The 22,217-nt window shown below is 32.0% G+C and overlaps 3 protein-coding genes across 4 annotated transcripts; 1 reads left to right on the forward strand and 2 right to left on the reverse strand.

Moving 5' to 3' along the window:
• The first annotated feature begins 4,351 nt into the window (after nucleotides 1-4,351).
• LOC110636451 (GRAS family protein RAM1-like) lies at nucleotides 4,352-6,499 on the forward strand. Its single transcript, XM_058149305.1, has 2 exons — nucleotides 4,352-5,281; nucleotides 5,378-6,499. The coding sequence occupies exons 1-2, from the start codon at nucleotides 4,352-4,354 to the stop codon at nucleotides 6,497-6,499; spliced, it is 2,052 nt and encodes a 683-aa protein (XP_058005288.1).
• An 831-nt stretch (nucleotides 6,500-7,330) lies between these two features.
• Nucleotides 7,331-13,827, reverse strand: LOC131180840 (membrane-anchored ubiquitin-fold protein 4-like). 2 transcript variants are annotated; one of them, XM_058148663.1, is made up of 4 exons: nucleotides 13,539-13,827; nucleotides 13,112-13,346; nucleotides 7,954-8,127; nucleotides 7,331-7,664 (listed from the first exon to the last, which is right to left on the reverse strand). In XM_058148663.1, the coding sequence occupies exons 2-4, from the start codon at nucleotides 13,239-13,241 to the stop codon at nucleotides 7,651-7,653; spliced, it is 318 nt and encodes a 105-aa protein (XP_058004646.1). In that variant the 5' UTR covers nucleotides 13,242-13,346; nucleotides 13,539-13,827; the 3' UTR covers nucleotides 7,331-7,650. The 2 variants fall into 2 exon arrangements, with proteins under 2 accessions (XP_058004646.1, XP_058004645.1); XM_058148662.1 differs by having other exon boundaries at nucleotides 7,331-7,666; nucleotides 7,957-8,127; nucleotides 13,539-13,820.
• A 2,191-nt stretch (nucleotides 13,828-16,018) lies between these two features.
• Nucleotides 16,019-16,962, reverse strand: LOC110636469 (glutaredoxin-C1-like). Its single transcript, XM_021786193.2, has one exon. The coding sequence runs from the start codon at nucleotides 16,714-16,716 to the stop codon at nucleotides 16,345-16,347; it is 372 nt and encodes a 123-aa protein (XP_021641885.1). The 5' UTR covers nucleotides 16,717-16,962; the 3' UTR covers nucleotides 16,019-16,344.
• Between the last annotated feature and the right edge of the window lie 5,255 nt (nucleotides 16,963-22,217).

Raw genomic sequence — 22,217 nt, forward strand, 5'->3', positions numbered from 1 at the left:
TCATTTAACTTAAAAATTAATATTATTAATATTTTTATTTTTTTCATTTATAATTTTAATATCTTAATTAACGCTTTCAATTTTGTTAAAATATTATTTATTAATAACATAAAATATAAAATATTTATTTATATCTAAAAACTTAGAATTAATTATAAATTTTTCTATTAACAATAATAATTATTTTAATATTTTATCTATATTTTTAAATTATTTAATTATCTTAAAAATAATTATTTTCTTATTTCAATAATAAAATAAATGATATAATATAATAGATTAATAATTATATATTTATTTAAATAATATAATATATTAATTTAATAAATATATATTTAATTTAATAATAAAATAAATAATATAATATAATAAATTTATAATTTTATATTTATTTAAATAATAAAATAAATTATATGATATATACTCTTATTAATCATTTCACATATCAACAGCAACAGTTAAATATAATTTTACCAAACACTTAATATAAAACAGCTATTATCAATTATCAGCTAATAATAACAGCTATCAGCTAATAACTATAAAATGGCTTAAATTTCAACTTATCCAACTCAAAAGCGTAACCCTTAAAAATAGCTTAAACATTTAATTTTATATTTGATATATGAGTTGGATTGGTTAATTATAAGATTTTTGGTGAAATAAAATTTCCACTCAAGATTTTAATGACTAACATCCTTTTATTTTTTGATAATGATTAACAATCTTGCAAATTTCAAATCTAAAGTCTGTTTGGTATTACTGTTAAAACTGCTGTTAAGAAAATTATTTTTTTAAATATACTAGTTAGAGAGTATTAAAAAATAATTTAAAATTAAATTTCTCTCGAAGGTCCTTTTTCTTAGATCTAATTTCATTATATGATTACATTTATTTAGAATTAAGATATGTTTTATACATAGAGATAACAATCAAAAGATTGGAGTGGGGATTGCTCTTGCCATCACCATTCTACAGAGAATCCGAATTAAAGCAGAGACTTTCTTGCTAAAAAGTGGGGTGAGCTAGGTTTTCTATTGGTTTTTTTTTTTTAATTCTAATTAATTTTTCAAAAGAAAAATTAATTGAATACAAAGTAGACTGGACTGAGTCGATATTGAAAATAATTATCATCCCTATTTTGATTTCTTTCATCCTAAGTACTATGCTCTCATCGACAGTGTAGAGAAAATGAATCGAGTCTAATTTCACCTTAAAAAATAATTTAAGAAGGAGAAAATTTGCCTAAAAATTATATTTAACATAAATACTTTATCTTAAACCAATATAAGACAACAATTTTTGAATTAACTTTATTATTGAGTGGTCTCCATAGCAAGGACTGAAACTCCACTCACTTATCTTCACTAAATATTAAGACTTGGTCCTTTGAGATGTCGTTTTCATCATAAATATTGTTGCAAAGCGTTTGATGAAAGTCCTTGTAAAAGAAAAGAAAATGAAAGAAAAGTGTTTGATGAAAGTAGCAGTGCCATAACCTGGCCATGAACAGTCCAAACACCAAAGAATTAAAGCTTTGAAATTTGGATAGCACTGTAGTTATGGAGGAAACAACTACATTAACTGCAATAGCTAATTGCATATGTATTCCTAAATTTATATTTCGGTTTAAATTGGTGGCTTTAATTTATGAGGTAAATGAAGATTTTGTTTAATGGTTTGTGAGTGAAAAAAATATTCAGTATTTGTAATTATTTTTCTCATAATAAAAATTATATTGATAGAATTTTGTATAATTTTTTATTTTTTTTAACAATTTCTTAATATTATAAGTGTCGTTTAAGGCAGAGAAGTAAAAAAATTAAAATTAAAAATCATAGCAAATGGACCCAAAGTAATTAAAATATGATTGATTCATAGAGGGATGGTTTGGTTTCAATTCACATAGGAATCAAATTATTTTATATGAATTAAGTTATTGTATATAAACTACATTAAAATTATTTTATTTTATTTTATTTTGATAATAAATAAAATTAAATAATTATTTCTCTTAATAATTTTAAATTTTAAATATTAATAAAATATTTTAATAATTTATGAAACTAACCATATTTTATTTAATTTTTTAATATTATTTAATAATTTTCTTAAAAAATAGTTTAATAAATATTAAAATCTAAATTTAAAAATTAACGAATTAAATTAAATTATGTATATTAATAGATGTAAAATTTTATCCGTTAAACTATTGATTACTCAACTGAATCAAGACTCAATCCGAGTTAAATAATTAATAAAATAATTTAAAAAAAAAATTAAAATTAAAAAAATAAAAGATGTGTTTTGGCTTCTTGAATTAAAAGATTTAAGTGAGTGGTGAGAAATAAAACAAGAAAGAGGGGAAATTTAGATGATTATGTTTGGACAAACTTGGTTGTTCTCAAATGGGGATGTTTCCATGGCACGAGGCATATATATATAAGGGGAATGAATATGTTGATGAAGAAGGTCACGTGAGAGAGATGCCGCCTAGGAGTACAAAGGGGGTTGTGGACAAGACAACCACTTCATTCCTTTGGCAAATCCAAGGCGTAGGCGGCGCCACCGACGACACATCCGACGACCTTGCATATCTCTCCATTTTTGTCTTCTTTTCTCTTCTCTTCCTCCACCTTGCATAATTCTCTCTATCTTTCCCCCTCTAGTTTTGTCACTTTTTTACTATATGTTGTACATTAGGAAAAAAAAAATCTTTTGCTTAATTTAATGATTAGTCACTTAATCACCCTATAATGCCCATGTAAAAAATTATTAATAACTCAATATATAAATTAACATTAAAAATTTTACTCGAGAAATTTGATACGCGTATTCTGCATTATTATAATACAGTTGAAGGCACTCACAAATGATGAACTTAGTGATTAAAAATTTAGTTCTTAATACACTCATCTCAAGTTTAAATTTCTCTTACTGTTGTTATAATTTTTTGTGGGTGAGTAATATGTAAATCCTACTGTAATTTCTAGTGATTTATAAGCTTTGTGAGGACTCCAAAAATAATTTTATATATCTCTATTACACCTCATATGTGAAAATCAACTGGATTTGATGTGTGAATAAGCATAAATCAACTTTACTTTATGCTGAAATATTTAACTAATAAATGGAGTGGTCAAAATTCGTACTCTGAACCTTTTGGTCTAAGAGACTCTTATGCCATATCAAGAAATCACTCAATTTAAAAATTTAAATTTATAAATGAGAGCTCCAATATTAGGAGGTAGCCATTGTGTGCATGGTAGTAAAGTCAACTCTTTACTTCAAAGTGATAAACTTGAAATCCATGAAAGCGATTTTAACTATATTTTTTTACCATGAACGACATATATGGACCATAAATTAATATATACTACACTAAATTACAATGGCGATCCAAAATCTTGTATGTGCTTATGCTTACATGCACATAATAACATAAAATACAATAGGAATATTGTTTCAATAATTAACTATTTTTATTTAAAGTTTAGATATAAATAATGACTTCACAGGATCTCAATTTTGTATCTACAAATTAAATAAATTTAAGGATTAAAATATAAATATTTCATCAATTTTAGAGGATAAATTAAATTGAAATTGTCTGAAATCTGAATAACTGAGTTGAATGAACACAAGGTTGGTGCCACAGGAGTAAATATTCACAATAGAAGAAGAAAGCCGAAGTATCAAGAACTGCGGGCCTCCTTGTTAACGCAAAGCACTATGTTATGATCCATTTTGTCTTTATTCACAAATCTTCGCATTGATGAAGTTCTTCCTTGTCTTATTAATCTATGCATTTAGTGCTCCAAATTTAATCCTCCCTTATCTTATTAATCCATGTATATGATTTCCTCCTTGAACAATTAATCATTCCAAATTCCTTGTTCTGAGCTGGGCCGGCCCAATGAAAGTGGGGACCTGTCAAGAAATTGTCATTTAGTGGAAGTACAGGGTTTCCCAAGGTAGAGGAGCAAAAGGGTTAAAAAACAGGCAATCCAAGGTGACAAGATTGAGCCTCTACCCTCTAGGAAACACCAAAACTTGGCAAGGAACCTCGTGGGAGGTGATAAATTGGAGCTGTTTGTTCGCTAAGCTCCAATCAAAAGATATTAGATCTGCATTTTGTCTCTTTCACTTTCCTTTTCAAAGGCATACTGGACAATGAGACAAATCCTTGTAAATAAAAAGAGAGAAAACAGTCTCTAATTAACTTCTGCTCTATAGTTTGCCAACCATAGCGTGCAAGATTACGCTCTGAAAAATTTTCATGATTATTGGACCAGTATTGAAGTGAAGAACAAGTTATTTAATTAGCTAGTGCGTTAGAGAAGGGAAAGGAATGATTAATTCTCTTTGTGGAAGCATGGGGTCAATCAAAAGTGAGAGCTCATGCACCAAGATGCAACCTACTTCTCCTAATGGATCATCAATTTCTGAATCCAAGAAAACTCCATTATCTTCTGATATGGAGCATTCTAGCCTAAACCCTCCAAGCCTCAGCTTCCCTGCTGTGAAATTTGAGTTGGATGGAGATGTTGAAGTTCAGTCGCCTGATAGTTCGATATGGGAGACGTTTTTCTCTGATCATTTGGATTCCGACTTCATGGTCTTATCTCCAGTGAGGAACTTGCCATCTCCACAAACCTCAAACTGCAATTACAACCACGTTCATGCAATGCAAGGGCAGAGCCTTTCAGGGTGCTCTCCTCCTCGACATTTATTTCAGCTTGGATCTTTTAGCAGCAGTCATAAAGGGAAGGGACAAAGCCCTCTCCATAGGGTATTTAACTCTCCAAATAACCAATACATGCAAATTGAGAGCCTTTCTTCTTTGCCTGCTATTGAGGATTTCTTGGATGATTATCAAAGAGATGGGCTTGGAGGGTACCAACCAACTAGGCTGTCATCTGGCAATGGAAGTTCATCGCAGTTGTTTGATATGCCAAGCAGAGTTCCTGCAATGTTGGATTGCATGGCCATGCCAAATCCCTCGAGGTTTGGTGGATCGGTGAGTGAAACATCATCAGCAGGCTCTCAACTGACCCAGGATAGAGATATTTACCCGATGGGCTCTCTGAGAAATGCAACGCTGTCACAACAACTGCAACAAGAACAAAAACAGAAGCAACAAGAGCAACAGCCACCACCACCACCACCAACACCAACAACAACAACACCGCCACCATCAATAACGCCATCCCCAGAGCAGCAACAGCAGAATCTTAACCACAGCTTGATGGTGCCTCTCCCTATTGGTTCTGATGAGCAGGTGAAACTCTCTCTCTCTCTCTCTCTCTCTCTCATCACCATTAATCTTTTCTTTCCATTTTCAGTATAATCTCAGTTGCTTCATATACTTTAGCAGGAGCAAGACAGTGGACTTCAACTTGTGCACCTCCTTCTTGTTTGTGCTGAAGCCGTGGCCAAGGAGGACTATATGTTAGCAAGAAAATATCTCCACCACCTCAATGGGGTGGTCACACCCCTTGGTGACTCCATGCAACGAGTGGCATCCTGCTTCACTGAAGCCCTAAGTGCTAGGCTTGCTGCAACACTTAGCACTAAACCTAGTACCTCCACTGCAAAACCCTTTTCTCCTTACCCTCCAAATTCCATGGAAATTCTCAAAATTTATCAGATTCTTTACCAAGCTTGCCCATACGTAAAATTTGCTCATTTCACCGCCAATCAAGCCATTTTTGAGGCCTTCGAAGCAGAAGAACGTGTTCATGTTATTGACCTAGACATTCTCCAAGGCTATCAGTGGCCAGCTTTCATGCAAGCCTTAGCAGCTAGACCAGGTGGTGCTCCATTTCTCCGGATCACCGGAGTCGGCTCCTCCATAGAGGGCGTGAGAGAGACTGGTCGTTGCTTAACAGAACTAGCACACTCTCTCCATGTTCCATTTGAGTTTCATCCAGTGGCTGAAGAACTGGAAGACCTCAAACCCCACATGTTCAACAGAAGGGTTGGTGAGGCTCTAGCTGTTAACTCCGTTAACCGGCTCCACCGTGTCCCTGTACACTGTCTAGGAAACCTGTTAGCCATGATCCGTGACCAAGCACCAAACATAGTAACACTAGTTGAACAAGAAGCAAGCCACAACGGACCATACTTCCTGGGTAGGTTCCTTGAGGCATTGCACTATTATTCAGCAATTTTTGACTCATTAGATGCAACTTTTCCACCAGATTCTGCACAGAGGGCAAAAGTGGAGCAGTACATATTTGCTCCAGACATAAGAAACATAGTGGCATGTGAGGGGATCGAGAGGACAATGAGGCATGAAAGGCTGGAGAAATGGAGGAAGCTAATGGAAGGGAAAGGATTTAAAGGGGTGCCACTGAGTGCAAATGCAGTGACTCAGTCCAAGATATTGTTGGGTTTGTATTCATGCGATGGGTACAGATTGACAGAGGATAAAGGTTGCTTGCTCCTGGGGTGGCAAGACAGGGCTATACTTGCTGCTTCTGCATGGCGATGCTGAGTTGATAATCTAGCTTCTTTCTATCCTCTTTTTCACGTGTATGTCATATTCTTGTCATGGGTCTTCTTTTGTTTGTTATTGAGGTTTTTAACTCGTTTGGTACAAGTAAAAAATAATAATAATAAAATCCATTCAACAAAGACAACATTAGTGCCAGGAAATATTAAAGGATAACAATCGGCCTATTTGTTTGCTTTTGTAGAAAAATTATCTCACGATTATATCCCCATTAATTAATTAATTTGTTTATCTACAACCTTTCTTTAAAATAAAGTAAATTGATTAATTGCACATTCAGGAACACTCCCTCCCATAACTATTGGACTGTAGGCTTCCAAGCCCCAGTGGCAAGAAAATCTACAACAAATGGTTAAGGAAGTTCAGTTCTTCTTGTTTAAATTAAAAATTAAAAATTCATTTTTTTTATTTAAATAAAAAATTAAAAAAAAACAATTTCTTAATTTTTTTACTTAAATTTCTTGATTTAAAACATAAAATTAAAATGTTTAATTTTTTTAATTAAATTAAAATTTCTGAGCTTAAAAATAAGTAATTAGAGGTGAAATTAAGCCGTTGCTATATTCTTTTTCAGATCCCACACTACAGTAGATACACACTAGAATAAAGCTTGTTTATACAAGAAAAAGTGCAAATTAAGGGGAAAAATGAATAAAACATGTAATTAAAAAGAGATTAGGTGCCTGAGAGTTGCCCATCTTCAAATTTGCAGGCAAAAAATTGATAAAACAGGTCTCAAAGATGAATATTTCATATCAGTAATCAATAGTAAGCGGCGAATATAGTATGTTCTACTAAGGATATGCGGCCTAATGAAGTGTCAAACCAAAAGCCTTGTATAAAATAAATTATAAAAAGGACTACAGCTGCTATAGAAATACAGAAACACGCATTTTATAGAACGCAAATACATCACCAACATATTTGTTACACAGGAATGAGCTCAAAACTAAGGTGCGACACTGAGGGATAGCACCATTTTACAAATTATTGTCTTTCTTTCTTCCAGCAACCAATGTCCAAGGCCATGAGATCCCAGCAAATTCAAGCCAACCTCACGAACTTTAACCTGCATTAACGCCCTGCTGTTCTCTTACAATATGGAACATGAACAGAAATTTTTCCTTGGGGCCTCATCCACTTTTTTCTCTGTTCAAAACAATAAAATAAACAAGTCCCATCATCGAAAAAGAAACCAAATTTCACGGGCCATATCCCATCATAGATTAAAATTTTTCATCTCAATGTATTAAGATTTGAATATGTGTTCACAATATAATGTTGACTGATTCAGCCTCAAGAAATATTTCGAGAAATTATTCTCCATTAACTGCAAATTTTAGCAAACAGCATGACCAAATAAGATTGTCAAAATAAAAGCTGTTGACACAGAATAATCCTATGCTAATGTTGAATATATAGTAAGTACATAAAACTACCTGTTTTTGCTTTTGCTAAAGATGGTTGCACTACAACATGCATGGTAATAACCCCTTTTGGAAGCTCTCCAAAAGGAACTCTACACTGCCCAACAGTCTTGTTGTTTTCCAAAATTTTCCCGGCATTTATCAGTTTGATGTCATTTGCTGCCTTGGGAGAAATTTTCTTATCTATGACAAATCAGAAGTATAGTTTTGTTGTCATAAAATACAATTAAGAATCAAAAGCAAATTATGTACATTGCTAGAAATTTCGTCTCAGAAGCATGATTATCTAAAAGCCAAAGAAAAGAAATATGAAATATGAGTTTGCAGAAGGAAACTAGATAATGTACAAAAAATGTAGAAGTAAACACATATTGCCCGCCCTTCCCCTCATCTTTCTTTTTCTTTTTGGTCCCCCCCCCATTTCTCTTATCAATGAATAACATCAACCAAAATCATATCAAGCATGGAAAATAAAACAAGCAGATTTTAATTTAAGGGATATCTAAATTCGAGAACAAAAAACAATGAGATAATTACACCTGTGGCATTTAAACTTTTTCAATTTTATTATTTCAGTGTCTTAAACCTTTTTCTTTGGGTAATCAAGTGTTTAAACAGACATATTTTTCCCATTTAAGAGCTTATGGCCAGGTATACTTGCCGGAATGATGATCTAGGAAAAAATTCCATCTTTACCTTGATGAACGCTATGTGCTGGAATTTAAAGAAAAAAAAAAGGACTTCACACAATAATCATGTGATCATGAAAGAAAAAAATTACCAAATGCCCTAAGAAATCTCCCCTGCTTCATCTTCTTCTTCTATGGGTTTTAATTTGGCATTAAACTCAATCAAGCCTACAGAGAAACCAACTCAAGAATAAGACTCACTTAACCAATCCAAGATTCTTCTCTTACCAACACCAACCCCTCTAATCCCTCCACTCCACTGAAACACAACCACCATCATCAACTCCTTCCTCCTATGTCACCTTCCTTACTCATAATTATGAGGAAGCTGTTTCTCTTCTCTCTTTTTTTTTTCTCACCAATTATTTCATTGCTCAGTTTTCTCCCATCTGTGATATAACATTTGTCTCGCCACACAAAACTTTATCCTATAATTTGCAGAAATAGGAACAATATAAGGAAAAGAAAGGATAGGGAAGAACAAGATTACCTAATCCAACAAACCAAAGAGTTAGGTTGTTTCTACAAGTCCCATCACAAGAAAGTTCTCCAATACTCTACTATTCATTTCTTCTTGGTTTATTTGTTGGTCATTTTTCTATATTTCTCCTCTTTTCAATCGTATCTCTTTTCCTTCTTTGATTCTTCGAATAAACAAGAGCATTGCTTACTTGGCATTTTCATTCAATAGCAAAAGTAAAGGAGGGAGGCATAGATAGGTGACTAGGACAATGGTGGTAGAGAAGATGACACAATCCCTAATTTCATGTCAATCCTAAAGTGAAAGGAGATTTTAAATTAAGGGCTTGTTGGCTCTTTAATTTATCGTTTAGTTGTATGTTTTTCATGTGATCTTCACTTTTATGCCCTTAAAGATCCACAATTCTCATGCTTATTCGTACAGGTGAACCCCTATTGTTCATGTTAGCATTTAGACAATAAAAATCAGTGAAATACACTTGATTGTAAATAATAACTTTATTCCAACACTCGATTTGAAAAAATAAATAAGTAAATAATAAAAACTGAAATAGGAAAAATTGGAAAAATTCAAATATCACTGGGTGACTTGTGCCACTATCCCAAAAATAAATGAAGGGAAAAACAAGTCTCACAATTACCAATTTACTCTTTAATTATGTTAACCTATGTAGCATGGAAATGGAAAAGCAACATGGGGAAATGCAGAAACGGACAAGGGAAAACGGCATTTTCCAAAATATAGAAACAAAAACATGAGAGGAAACGCCTAAATATAAAAAATCTAAGGGTATATTCATAAATATAAAATATATTTACGTAAATATTATTTAAGATTTAATAAATTAATACAATTTTAAATAATTAAAAATATAATTAAAATTAATAATATTATATCTTTGAAAGCTCTCATCTTAGAGATTTCACAGCCACATATACCATTATAACAAAAGAAATTTAAAAAAAAAAAAAAAGCATAACTTTACTGCCTCCTAACCCTACTTAAATATAGAGAAGAAAAAAGCAGTCCCAATTCCCAAAACCTCTGTCTGATGCAGCACAACTCTGCGATTTTAGCCTAAACTGATATATATTTTTTTTTTCTTTAAGAAACATGTTTCCAACGTTAGAAACGCATTTCTGGCTTTCAAAAGTTAAGGAAATGGCCTTGAATGCCTCCCTACCTTGTCTTGCCGTTTCCATGTCAGAAATGTTTCTGGCACGAGGAAACATCATCCCTTGCTGTTCCCATGCATCACAGCTTATTAACAAGTGATTATTAATAAAATCAAAAGTCTATCCTTTTTCACACGATATATGCTTAGTGTTGTGGTTTTCCTAGCGCCAGGGCTCTTGACCAAAGGTAATGACAATTAAGAGTCCCCAAACAAATTAACAAGTGAAGGGGAAGGAAGTAATTCTAGGCATTGCCTCTCTCTTTTTTGGACACTTTCATGATAATGAAAGACATATATATCCCATGATTAAAAATGAAAAGAAAAAGAAAAAATTAAAATTAAGAAGACAATCACAAAATTATTGGGTAACCATTTCTTTGTTATCGAACAGAAAATTCTCCAACAATTTTCTCCAACAGTTTTTTCCCTTCCTAATGAAGAAAAATTCCTAAACAAGGTCATCAATTTGCTACTCCACCTTCCATTCCTCGCCAATCCCCGCCTCACATACACACCATCACTATAATGCAAAAAAGTAAATTGAGCTATGCAAAGTACAACGTTAATGAAACACAAAAATTAGGTCCTATGACATTCACTTTGCTGAAAAATATTCTCACTCCTTATTTGAAGTGATTCTTGATTCCCTTACAGTAGTCAAAGGAGAGGAAAGGGATGGGAGGGGAGGCAAAGGGGCAGAATAACTAAAGAAGATTACAAACTTCCCAAAGTTTTAACTTTTTACCTTCTTAATCAATAAGCCAATATAACACCGTTTCAACAATTCCGCTTTCCCTTAGAGATAGAATGGAAATTTTGGTGAAAGATATTAAAAAAGTAATGATTTCTAACTCTTGAATTTTTCCCTCCAAAAAAAAAAAAAAAAGAATATTGGGGCGTGAGGAGAAATAAACATTCAGAATAGTTGTTGCTTATGGACTTCAGCAACATTTAATCTGGTCACTTAATTTAACACAAGATCATTATATCACATACTATGAATCACAAAGATGCATCTTGTGCAATTCCATGGATCTATAAGCATTAAGATAACAAAAGTCACAAACCATGCGACAGATAGCACTTTTTGGGTGTACTAGGAATTGCAATAGGCATATTTGCATGATGAAACTTGGCAGGATAGTACCAGCATAAATACCCTGTCCTGTTCCCAACACTCCCTCTTCCATTTTCTCCCCCAAAAGAAAAATGAACAAAGGAAAGAAGAAAGAGGAACTCAAGGAAATCTGCATAATTGCTGGGAACCCATGTCGATATGCCTCTTATGCTTTCTCAATGCAAGAATCTTGCTACAAGAATGACACTATTCACAAGTGGCCACAGAAAAAATATGCTCATCCTCATATTACTTTGATGCAGATCAATAATACAAAATTTCACATCTCAATAAAAAAAATTCATTCCCTAAAAGAACGGTAAAATTGAGAAATCATTGATAACGGAAGGAATCTACAGAGGGTGAAAGTAATAACTATTTTTTCTTGTTCAAATCTTAACTTGAGGCCAACAAGCAACAATGTCACTTTTATAGAGCTTTTCTCCTAAAGAAAAAAAGAAGATAAAATTGATAATTTAAGTAAAAATGGAAATAGGCAAAGATCCCAATCCACTCCAATACTATGGAAGATATTTCTGAAAGCTTAATTTTTTTAGTACTGACTATATGCATGAAAACAAAAGCTTCTCTTCCTGAAGAGAACATCAGAAGAAAAATTTGTTGTTCAAGATATGCATCAAACGGTAAGATAGATAGATAAAAGATGTCCAAAAATAGATGCAACTTCAGTACATTTATATGTTTGCCATGTAAATGGTGAATATCCAACATCCATTCACTTACAGATCCCAAAAGATTTGACAATGTAAAAGAAAGAGAAATCATTAAGCTATGTTGCCTATAGAGTAGCCGACCAGTAATGTCAGTTTTGGATGCACAAATGCAGGAAGAGCTCATATACAATGATGATGACGAGCATAAACAAGAGAGACCAATCAACATATTTGAAAAGGAATAAGCAGGATATAAATAGGGTTATTAAACAAGATGAGTGGTTAAGGTGGCTTAAAATATTAGTAGCAGATGACAAAAATTCATGCATTTCCATTCAAACATCCCATATGTTCAACTAAAACTAAGACCAAGCATATCTACCAAAGAAACCCTATCTATAATAATTTCACTGAGACCAGGAAAAAGGTGTGACCAAGTAATAGATTGACCAGTCACATCCAATCACGAGATACATGAATATTTCAAATTCTAGTCTACTTGCAAAAGTTTTACGAGTTAAACCCCTCCACCAGATAAGTTATCCATCTCAAAGAGCTAAGGACAATAATACGCAGCAGAACTATACAATTTTGAAAAGATCAAACATGATTAAAATATACTGTCAGGCTCACAACACCATAGCAATCATTATTAATGCATTTACCACTAAAGTCACATAATGGAATTTATGAATTAGGGAATATAATGTGAATGCCACTTCTAAGTTCTAATCATCCAAGTTGTCAATATTTAAAAACAAAAATAAAATAAAATAAAGTAGAGAAAAGATGGCCCATAGTCCAAATCAATTCATGCAAACAAATCGACTATAATCACAAATGCTAGATATTCTCTGCTTTATATAACCAAAAAGCAACACAAACAAATGAGATGCATCTCTCTAATCAATTCAAATGTTCAATTTCACTAACTCTTAGGACGAAATGGAAATGGTGATAAAAATTGCCTTGCACAGTTAACAATTCCCAGGAAGCCAATTAAACAGAGCAGAGAGTCAAAATTCTGACCTTTTGGCCACTCAGTAACTATTCTCTCCTTGAGCATAGCCACAGTGGAGGCCGGTGAGTACCTGAATGGACCAATATCCGATCCATCATACAATCTAAACTTAAGCTCTACCAGGTCCTCCTCCGGCATTTCGGCTTGTACCGTTACCTGTTCAAATTGAACTAAAAATCCTCAACCACCAAAGTTCTCTTCAGAACCTAACCTTCCAATAATTTCTATCCAATCTCCACGCTCCTACACAGAAAATAATCAAATTTACACACATTTTCGTGGCAAATTCAAATGACACCGAACATAATAATAATAATAATAATAATAATAATAATAATAATAATAATAATAATAATAATAATAATAAACAAGCTGTAAACACAATATTCGGCAATCATTGAACTACTTTAAAAAATTGAAGAAAACAACAATCACCTCCAGGAGTAGTTGCAGTTCTCTAGGGTTTATGACAGCCACACAGAGAGTAAGAGATAAATCAGAGGAGAAACCCTAAGGCCAGACCCGATCTCGACGCTATATAATTTTTTGCAGGAAGTATCTAATGGGTCATTACCCTTCGCCTTTTCAATTTTTCTATTCTTCAGAGAGAGAGAGAGTTCACTTTTCTATTTTATTTATTTTCTTGAGAAAGTGAGAGAACTTAAAACTATAATTCTACCAGTAAATAAACAGTTCCAGCACAAAGATGCACTGGAGTTTTCTTTTCCTGTTTCTCCTCGCATTCCTTTCCACCAACTGCGGCCAATTAGATTCCACTTTCTTTTCCAATGTATGACGTGGGAACTGGCTATTGGTGAATCAGGAATTAGCGTTTACGGTAGGTTGGGAGACGAGACCGCGCTCATGTGTCATTTTGTTCACATACGTGGACAAAAACTAGAGATACACGGCGAGCGAGACAAAAATTATGAATTTAAGAGTATATAACATCTTCAGTAAGTGTCACGCATATCGCGAAGCGCGTGGTGGTGTTTATGGGGAAAAGAAGATACCCTGTTGTTGGGCCATGCCGTAACCATAGTTTGAATGGGTTAAGTGGGCCAGAGGATTTGAAGATGGACAATAAGCACAACATGTATGGGCTTGGTGGTTTTGCCTATGTTTTCCAAACTGCCTTACTTTTTTTTTTTTTTTTCTGTCTCATCAATTATTATAAAATATGAATATAAAATTTAATTAATAATGAAAACTTTTAAATTATATTATTCCCCATTGCTAAAAAACAAAGGGTTTATATTAAAATCATCGTGAATAGACCACAAATAAATAAAAGTTGAATTTTATAATGTTCAATAATAAATTTCAACTTTTTAATAATTTATGTTAATTATTGATATTTTTATTATTTACAATATCTCTATGAAATCACTTTTTTATTTGTATAAGTTTGTATAAAATACACTTAAATGTCTTGTGATTTAACACTTTTAATATTAAAAGTTTGAGAATTTTTTTTTTATTATTAAGACTCCACTTATTTTATTAAAAATATTTTTTAAAAAATATTTTATTTAGAGCACTCAGAAAATTGAGTTAATAAAAAATATTTTTTAAAAAAAATTAACTTATTTTTAGGAAAATGATTTCCTATTTCTAAAAGAGAAAGTTATTTTTTAAAATTTTGATGCCACATCATCATTAAGATATATAATCTTTTGAAATATTTTTAAATTATGAATAAATTATAAACTTAAATTATTTATGTATGATTATATATTGTCAAAATAAATTATATTAAGTAATAAAAAAATAAATTTTCTTGTACAATCCATTTCTTAAAAATCACGTCAAAAGACGTTTTGTGAAGATTTATTTATTAAAATTATCATTAAGAAAAATTATGTTACGCTAGAAATTTAGAATAAAGTCCCAATTGATGCTTACATATTTCTTCGTCAGCTTGGGCGTCAAAATCGTTGTAAATGGGTCAATATAAATCCCACGTACTATTTAAGGGTCATAAGGTGACGTGCTCAAAAGTACGGAATTTTTGTCCCTCCCGAATCAAAATGTGTGACCCGCCCATATCAAAATCTGACTTTTTATTTATCCTTTTACCCGATGCTTATTATTAATTTTCTTTTTTTTTTTTTTTTACTGTCAAATCTTCATTATATAGATTATCATAACATAATGGTGAGTTTTTAAACATATTATAAAATAAAATTAAGATTAAATTAAAATATTCTTCATATTTATTTTTTAATCACGATATTGAAACATTAATTTAAGAATTATAAGAGAAAATAGCTACATATTATTCAGGCTAGGCTGGCAAGTGGTGGGCCGCGGTATGAACGAAACATCAGGTAGAGAAAAAACTGAAAATTTGAGAGAGAATGCTCTGGGCTCCACTTTTTTCACACATCTGGCTTCCAACGCTGGCCGTGCGTGTAAAGGTCAAGTTAAATCATGTACCGTCAATAGCCAAATGGATCCACCACATCAATGTGGGACATATGGGACCCACTTCTAATAATGAACGGTCGATCAACCAACTGTTGCAACCGGTACGGGGTTGAGACTTGAGAGAGAGATGAGCAGAACTCACCGCACCTCCTCCACCACCAACGAAAGAAACAGAGAAAGAGCGAGAGAGAGACAGAGAGGTGTTGCTACAATTCTAAAGGTGAGGATTCATCCGGCGAGTTTTCCGGCGGAAATCCGGAAGTAATGTTTTAACCCTTTAAAGCTATTACAAGCTAAGAACTAAATGACAAAAAAAAAAAAAAAAACTACTAATAACCGCGTTTTCGGTTAGAAAAAGTAAATATTTTCTGACTAGAAACGTAAAACGACGCCGTTGTCGTGCCTCGCTTCTTCTCTCCCCTTATCTATTCCATACACAGACACAGATGCCAGAGCAGAAAGGTAAGGCAGAAATGGAAAAAGAGTAAACAAGTAGAACTTTTTTTTTTATTTTCTTTCTATACAGAGGAGGGAGCAATTACATAACATTTCTCTCAGAGGCCCAGATTAGGGAAAACGCAAGGCAAACCCAAAAAAAAAAGAAAAGGAAGACAAACAAGAAGCAGGAAAACTAATACATCATTTGATTAGTATCCAAAATGGAGGAGATCACTCGCAAAAACCACTCCTCTTCCTCTGCTTTCTTTACTATAGAGTCATCATTTTCGCTTTTTTTTTTTTGTTTTTTTTTTTTGTGTTCTTTTTCCTTAGAATATCATTTCAAGAAGAGACATAGAGTAGTGATCAGTGATCAGAGCCAGAGAGCACCAGCATCCTTGAGAAGAGGCACAAGAGTACCATTAATATGAGAAGCCATGACTCTATCCATGGCACCCACAAGCTTTCCGCCAATGAACACAACAGGAACAGCAGATGAACTCCCAAGAAGCCTCATGAGAGCCTTCTCCATCTCCTTTCCTCTAGGGTCTTCGTCGAGCTCGTGCACTGTTGGGTTCACCCCCATGCCACAAAACAGCCTCTTTATAGCATGACACATGCAGCATGTGCTTATGCTGAAGATCACCACTGCATTCTCTGAAGCTAGCCTCTCTATGCGTTCCAATGGGTCACCCACGTTTCTTGGTGGCATGTAAGACCCCCAGGATGACTCAGTCTGATACATTTTTTCTATCAAGAAACGGAAAGACAATGAAGCAGTAGTAGCAGCAACAGCTAGCAAGAAATGGAAATAACCAAGGTATATATATTAAACAACTTCTTCTTTGGATTAGTCTTGGGTAAACGAAGGTAAAAGGTTTTGGTGTGAAAGAAGATGAAGGAATTGCTGCTATTTATAGAGGTAATGAAGAAGAAGAAGAAGAGGATGAGGATCCAAGACAAGGAGTCCAGCTGCTACAATGAGGTGGAATAGATAGAATATTTTTTAATTTTATTCTTTTTTTTATAGAAAAGGAAGAAGGGTATTGTGGTCATAAAAAGATTGATCAGTCATGTTGTCGTCAGCGACTCAACGCATGCTAAAGAAAGAGATTTTCTAGAGTAAAAAAAGCCTTCTTTAAGCTTTATGATCCTTGTCATCTTGCACTTGAAGATGACACTTCCCAGTTTCCACCAAAATAACAGGAAAAATAAATAAAGAAAGAAAGAAATAGGACGAAAATATTAATTTAGAAAAATAAAATTTAGATTAATATTAAAGAAAAAATATAGAAAATAGGGTGAAGGAAAGGAGGGAGAGAGACATGAAGAACAGGCTTTATCAGAAGGCAGTTGTTGGTTAATAGACGGCTGTTCGCGTCCTTGTTGTCTGCTCTTTTACTACATGAATTTATTTATTTGTACATTTAATAAAAAAAAAGGAAATAAATAGTAAATAAAAAGAGCATAGGAACGTGGCCATCACAGAGGTTTTTGCTCCTTTTATTTGACGTGACCTTCATGCGCATTTAGCTTCTTCTCTTTGGACCCTATCGATCGACCCCGTCTCCATCACCCCATACCTCTCCCCAGTCTCCCCCTCCCGTTTTCGCCTCACAATTTCATTTCTTCAATATAAAGCTAAATAATAATAATAATAATAAATAGGTCTTCCTTTTCTTTTAATTAAAAATATTAACTTTTAAATTTCTAATAAAAAATTTATATGGGTGTGTCGAATTAAGTGATCCAGATTAGATCGAATTTTGGATGGGGTGACACATATTCTTGTTAATGTGTATTAATAATGTAATGAATATTCCCATGGATTTTGATTCTGTTTATATATAGCATGTTTTTATTTGGATTTGGACGGTTTTCTTTTCCCTTAATATATATATATATGAAAGAAATCTTTGAAGGCCTAGAAAAAGAATATTTCTTTCTATGAATTATTCTTTATTAGGAATCCTTTATCATTATCAACCAATTTTCCCATTAGTATCCAATAACATATCTTGCAAGAATTTATATTAATCTCTTGTGGCCAATTCGGTCCTATTCCACGAGTTGACCAAATAAATTGGTGGCTCGAATATAGAATTTTTTTGTTATTGAACTGGATAAGGAGTTTATCGAGAAAAATCAGATAACCTAGTCATTAAATTAGTGACTCATTGATTTGGTCGATTTAAAATTTTTAATATTTTCATTTAAATTTTAACAATATTACTAAGATATATATAAATATAATATAATTAATATTTAAATGTAAATTTTAAAAATAAAATTTAGTTGATTATTTAATTATATAAATAAATATAATATTTAATTAATTTTAATGACCCATTAATTAAATCGTTAATTTATTGATTAAACTAGTGATTTGTTGACCGATCTCTTAATTGGGTGAATATCTGGATAAAGTTTAATAACTACGATTTCAACTAAGCATTTTTATTTAACATATGGCTTTCTATCATCATTTCATCAAATATTATCTTTAACATATGCTCTTCCATATAAAATATATTTTTAAAATAAATATTGATAAATTTTATTTTAATAATATTGAATTTATTTTTAAAAATATAAAATTTTACTTATAATTAAAATGAAATGAAAAAAAAAATGCCTCTAGAAAAAGTATCTTGAAATGTTTGGTCTAGATCTTTTAGTTTACACTAGCAAAAGATATACTATATTCCAAGAACAAAATCCCTGGAAAAGAAGATCCCTGCTTAAAGTCTTGCAGCCAATTGGCTGTGAGACTTAAGAGAGTTAAACTTGGATACCTCCAAGCCTATGAATATAGTTTACTTATTGTAATTTTTTTTATTTAGACTCGGTTCATCATAAATTCAGGACACAAAATACAATAGAGTTCACCTATTAAATATATGAATCCTATATATTTATATTTTGAATTTATGATAAATTAAGTATAAATAAGAATTTCTCTTGAAATTATTACTATTTTTCTCTCAATTTTCTAAATGTTATTCTTATGATGAGTTTTACACTATTAATCAAATGCAACAGATAAATTATTCACATAAACAAAATTTCTTTAAAAATTAAAAATTTCAATAATTATAGTGAACAACTTTTAAGAGTGTTGTTTTATCTTTAAAAACCTTTGCAATGGTAAACTCAGAACTAGTTCGGGTCAAAATTGGAATTGATTTAGTCAATGTTTTAAAGACTTGAATCAAACTAGCTAATTATATGGGTTGGTTTCAATTTCTCTCTAAATCTTGAGTTAGGACTGATGATTCTTTCCAACTTGATTCAAACCATATTAAAAATGCTAGCCTTAGAGAGCTTCAAGTGAACCAAACCGTTTTCAAATTGAAATTAAAAACCGTTAAAAATTGAAATTGAAACAACCGTTGAACCGGACTGGAATTGACTAATACCAAATTAGTTTGATTTGATTCCAGTTCAAACTCTCCATATGACTTGAATTGCTAATTCTGATTTGAAACCGAATCAGATCGAAGAAGTATATATATAGGCTGAATATATGTCCAATGAAAGACCACAATTCCTATAAAAGTTTCTATGACATAAATTTTAATTCTTATTTCTGTAAAAGTTTTTATGACATAAATTTTAATTCTTATAAAATAAGATTAAGATTCCTTTAAATTTTAGTCAATAAATTGTTATATTAGCATTATTGAAGTTTAAATATTTTAATTTGAAAATTTTAAAAATATCTTAATTTTATTCTATAAAGGTGAAGTGTGTGATGAGTTTTAAAAGTTGATAATTATAAAGATTGGAAGCAAGCGCAAAGCACATGGTTGGCACCCATGGCTCGCAACACGCATGCCTCAGGTATGCTTAGACATACATAAGTATGCAGCATGTTCAATGTGGAACAGCAACTTTTTAGCAAATTAAATGAGTCGCTTTTAAATAATGGGAAATTAAGAAGATGCATGGAAGATGATTATATATAAATTTAGAGCTTAAAAAGGAGGGGAAGTCCGTACGAGTGGTGTTCCTTTTAACAGGTAAAGAAACTAGCTAGGTCTTTTCAGTCTTTAGCAGCATCAGGTTTTGGCAGCCAACGGGTATGTATGTTCTTGAGTGTTAAAGATTAGAAAAAAAAAAAAATCATTCAATTATCCTTGTCTGCTTCCTTTTTGTAATTTTTAACCTTCTTAGTTAGACATTACTCATATGATGGAAAGTATAGAAAATTCTTGTACAGCTAATTCATCATGAATCACACGGATATTAGAGAGTAAAATTTACAGATAAGATAGCCTAATATTGAAGCAAGATAAGTTATAATATTATGTGAAAAAAAAAAGATTGAATTTAATTTCACTCGAAAGGGTAACTCAAAGAGAATGAGAATTATTCAAGTCTTATATATAGATCAAATATCTTATCTCAGATAAACGTGAGATAACAAATAGAGTAATAACCCTGTTGAGTTAAATCTTAGTTTAGCTACAAGACCCAAGAAAAACCAAAATTGAAGGCATGAGTGCATGACTTTTGAAGAAGGATAAAATGGGAATAAAGAAATCAAAATACAGTATTTTTGCAGTAGGAAAGTGCCTGGACTGTAACACGCTGGGTGATAAAACAAGAAGGGAGAGAAACAAGCAGCAGGTTCAGGATTTTCCTTTAATTTTATATATGCTAAAGTAAAAGATTGAAATGTTGTAACATGGGCATATAGTAGATATGGTACTGCTGTCTGCTGCTACCATCATGCATCATCTTAACTCTCAAGGCCTGCCAATCTCTAGTCTCTACGTTGCTAGGCCTATCTTTCAAAATTAGTAGTTTGATGACAATATATAGTAATCAGACGGTGAGGGTGTGAAAGTAGTATTAATCCAGTACTCCATTTTCCTCTATGAAGACTGCAAAAAGCAAGACCTAGTTGATAATAGCGGATTCTGCCTGGAATAGAGCGTGATCGCATCTACAGGTCTTTTGTTTGTTCAATCTTCTGCTCCCTGTCTCTGCCTTTTCCTTTTATAGTGAAGCCAATAGAGATTAAATCAATATGTGCGAGTCATTTTCAGTTGCATTTATCAGGTCAATATGTCGATCATTTCAAATTCGGATCAGTCTTGTCAACGTGGCAGTTGTAGGTGGGCTCCACATATACTGTTGAGTCCACTGCATTGGATGAGCGTTCCATAAAGGTTTTATTTGAGCTTGCCGAAAATATACTCATTATCTAATAACTTCATTTATGTAGTTCTAAATCAAATAGTTTATTAAGTTACATTTTAAGAAATTTACAAATTACAGTTTATTAAACAATAATAACTATTTCACTAGTTATTGACTATTTTAATAATTTTTAATTATTTTACTCGCTATTTATTATTATATAGTAATTATTTATATAGTAATTTAAAATAAAAATATAGATAAAAATTAAAATACTCTTTAAATATCTAAAAATAAAAAAAGATAACGTTTTATAAATTATTCTCTCAACCTCTAAATATTAATATAATTATTATATCACCAAACAATATAAATAAGAAAAATAATATTTTGACTAAGATTAAATTACCAAACACTATTTTAATGATGGGTGATGAACAGAGTTTTAGTCTATTATTAAACCAAGCAATATGTTTATTAAAAACTCAATACATAAATAAATAAATAAATATATATATTTTATAAAATATATTTTATTTTAAATTATAATGAATTAAGTTTAGATAAAAATTTTAATTAACTTCATATATTAAAAGGGTAAATTCAAATATTAATGTAGTTGCAATACATTCTAATTAATTTGACCCCTTTATTAGGGAGGAGAGAGAGAGAGAATAGAGAAGTTTGGTAAGAGTGAGAGCACGTGAAGAGGTATAAAATAAGTGGGAAGTGGCGCATGTTGAAGTTAGGAAGTAAATAAGAAAGAAGAAGTGATAATAGTGTAGGGGAAGTGAAGGGCAAAGAGAGAAACATGTCGCAGCAAAAAGGTGGTGACAATGTAGTGGGTTGTGCTCACGATAACCGTTAAAATGATAGGCCAATGCATTTGCATGTCGGTCAATTATTATTATTATTATTTTTTAAAAAAAATAATATTTTCTGTTTAATTATATGTGTGGATTAAAGTAATCACGTATACACCTCCATACTCTGAATTTCTACTTGGTAATGGCAGACCATTCTTTTGATTGGGGAGACCAATCCTTCTCCCATTGGTATTCACAATTATAACTTGTCTCTCTTCTACATCAACATCTT

The sequence above is a fragment of the Hevea brasiliensis genome, chromosome 6 (assembly GCF_030052815.1).
Source record: "Hevea brasiliensis isolate MT/VB/25A 57/8 chromosome 6, ASM3005281v1, whole genome shotgun sequence".
NCBI classification, from domain to species: Eukaryota; Viridiplantae; Streptophyta; class Magnoliopsida; order Malpighiales; family Euphorbiaceae; genus Hevea; species Hevea brasiliensis.